Raw genomic sequence first — 849 nt, forward strand, 5'->3', positions numbered from 1 at the left:
AGAGTCACAAACTCTCATTCTCCGAGTCGAAAGGGGTTCGACAAGCTGCGGGGACGCAGCTGTGGCTCATTTCACAGTTGGAGCCTTGAGCGAAAGCGCTCGTCTTCTCGGTCTCCACTTCGACCACGTCATGCCTTGCGGTACTGCGAAGGACGGTGCGAAAGCACCTGCCAATGCTGCTGCCCGAAAGGCACACGCCAAGAGCTCTAAGCGTCATAGCAAAGGATCGGCACTCAAGGAGGCTACTAAGGTAGCCTCTGAGGCAGTTGATGCCTCGGGTGACTCGGCTGCGAGCAAGCGGCGAAGCTCACGCCGCAGTCGGTCGCCGTCAATGTCCCCAGAAGACCGTCCGAACCCACGATTCGCGTGCCGTGAGCACAGTCCTGATTCTGAAAACGAGGACAAGGCCCGGAGCTTCCGCAGTGTGTCTGGGAGCTCCGTAGAATGGCACACTGCAGTGCCAAGCGAGCACAGCGTTGACAGCCTGTACTCACTCGTTAGTGATCACGTTGATCACGAGTCTAAGACGCCTGAGCGCTCTGAGAGCCCTGCCGACGAGGCGAAGGGCTCGCCCAATGCTGGCAGCGACGAGGGAGGCAAATCTTTGAAGAATTTCTTGCTCGCCGTGGGTCTTGAGCGTGCTCAGGATGCCAAAGCCGTAGTGACGGAGGCCCAGCACTCAAAGAAGCGTATGGCTTCTAGATCTCCACTCCGCGAGGGGAGGAGGACTCGTCCGTATTCGATATTCGACTTCTCGGACGAAGAGGAAGAGGGTGCCATCTACGAGCCCCGGGAGATCACAAATGATTTCGACCGGCAGCAGGAATTGTTCCAAGCCGCCCGGCAAGA

The 849-nt window shown here is 58.2% G+C and overlaps 1 protein-coding gene across 1 annotated transcript in view; it reads left to right on the top strand.

Moving 5' to 3' along the window:
- Nucleotides 1-130: 130 nt before the first annotated feature.
- PPTG_09387 (hypothetical protein) overlaps nt 131-849 on the top strand; it is a gene marked incomplete at both ends in the record, with an annotated part of 2578 nt that continues 1859 nt past the window's right edge. Inside the window, one exon of the mRNA XM_008904389.1 lies at nt 131-828. Within this exon, the coding sequence (XP_008902637.1) occupies nt 131-828 (698 nt within the window). The remainder of the gene's footprint in view (nt 829-849) is intronic.

The sequence above is a fragment of the Phytophthora parasitica genome (assembly GCF_000247585.1).
Source record: "Phytophthora parasitica INRA-310 unplaced genomic scaffold supercont2.18, whole genome shotgun sequence".
In the NCBI taxonomy this organism is placed as follows: Eukaryota; Oomycota; class Peronosporomycetes; order Peronosporales; family Peronosporaceae; genus Phytophthora; species Phytophthora nicotianae.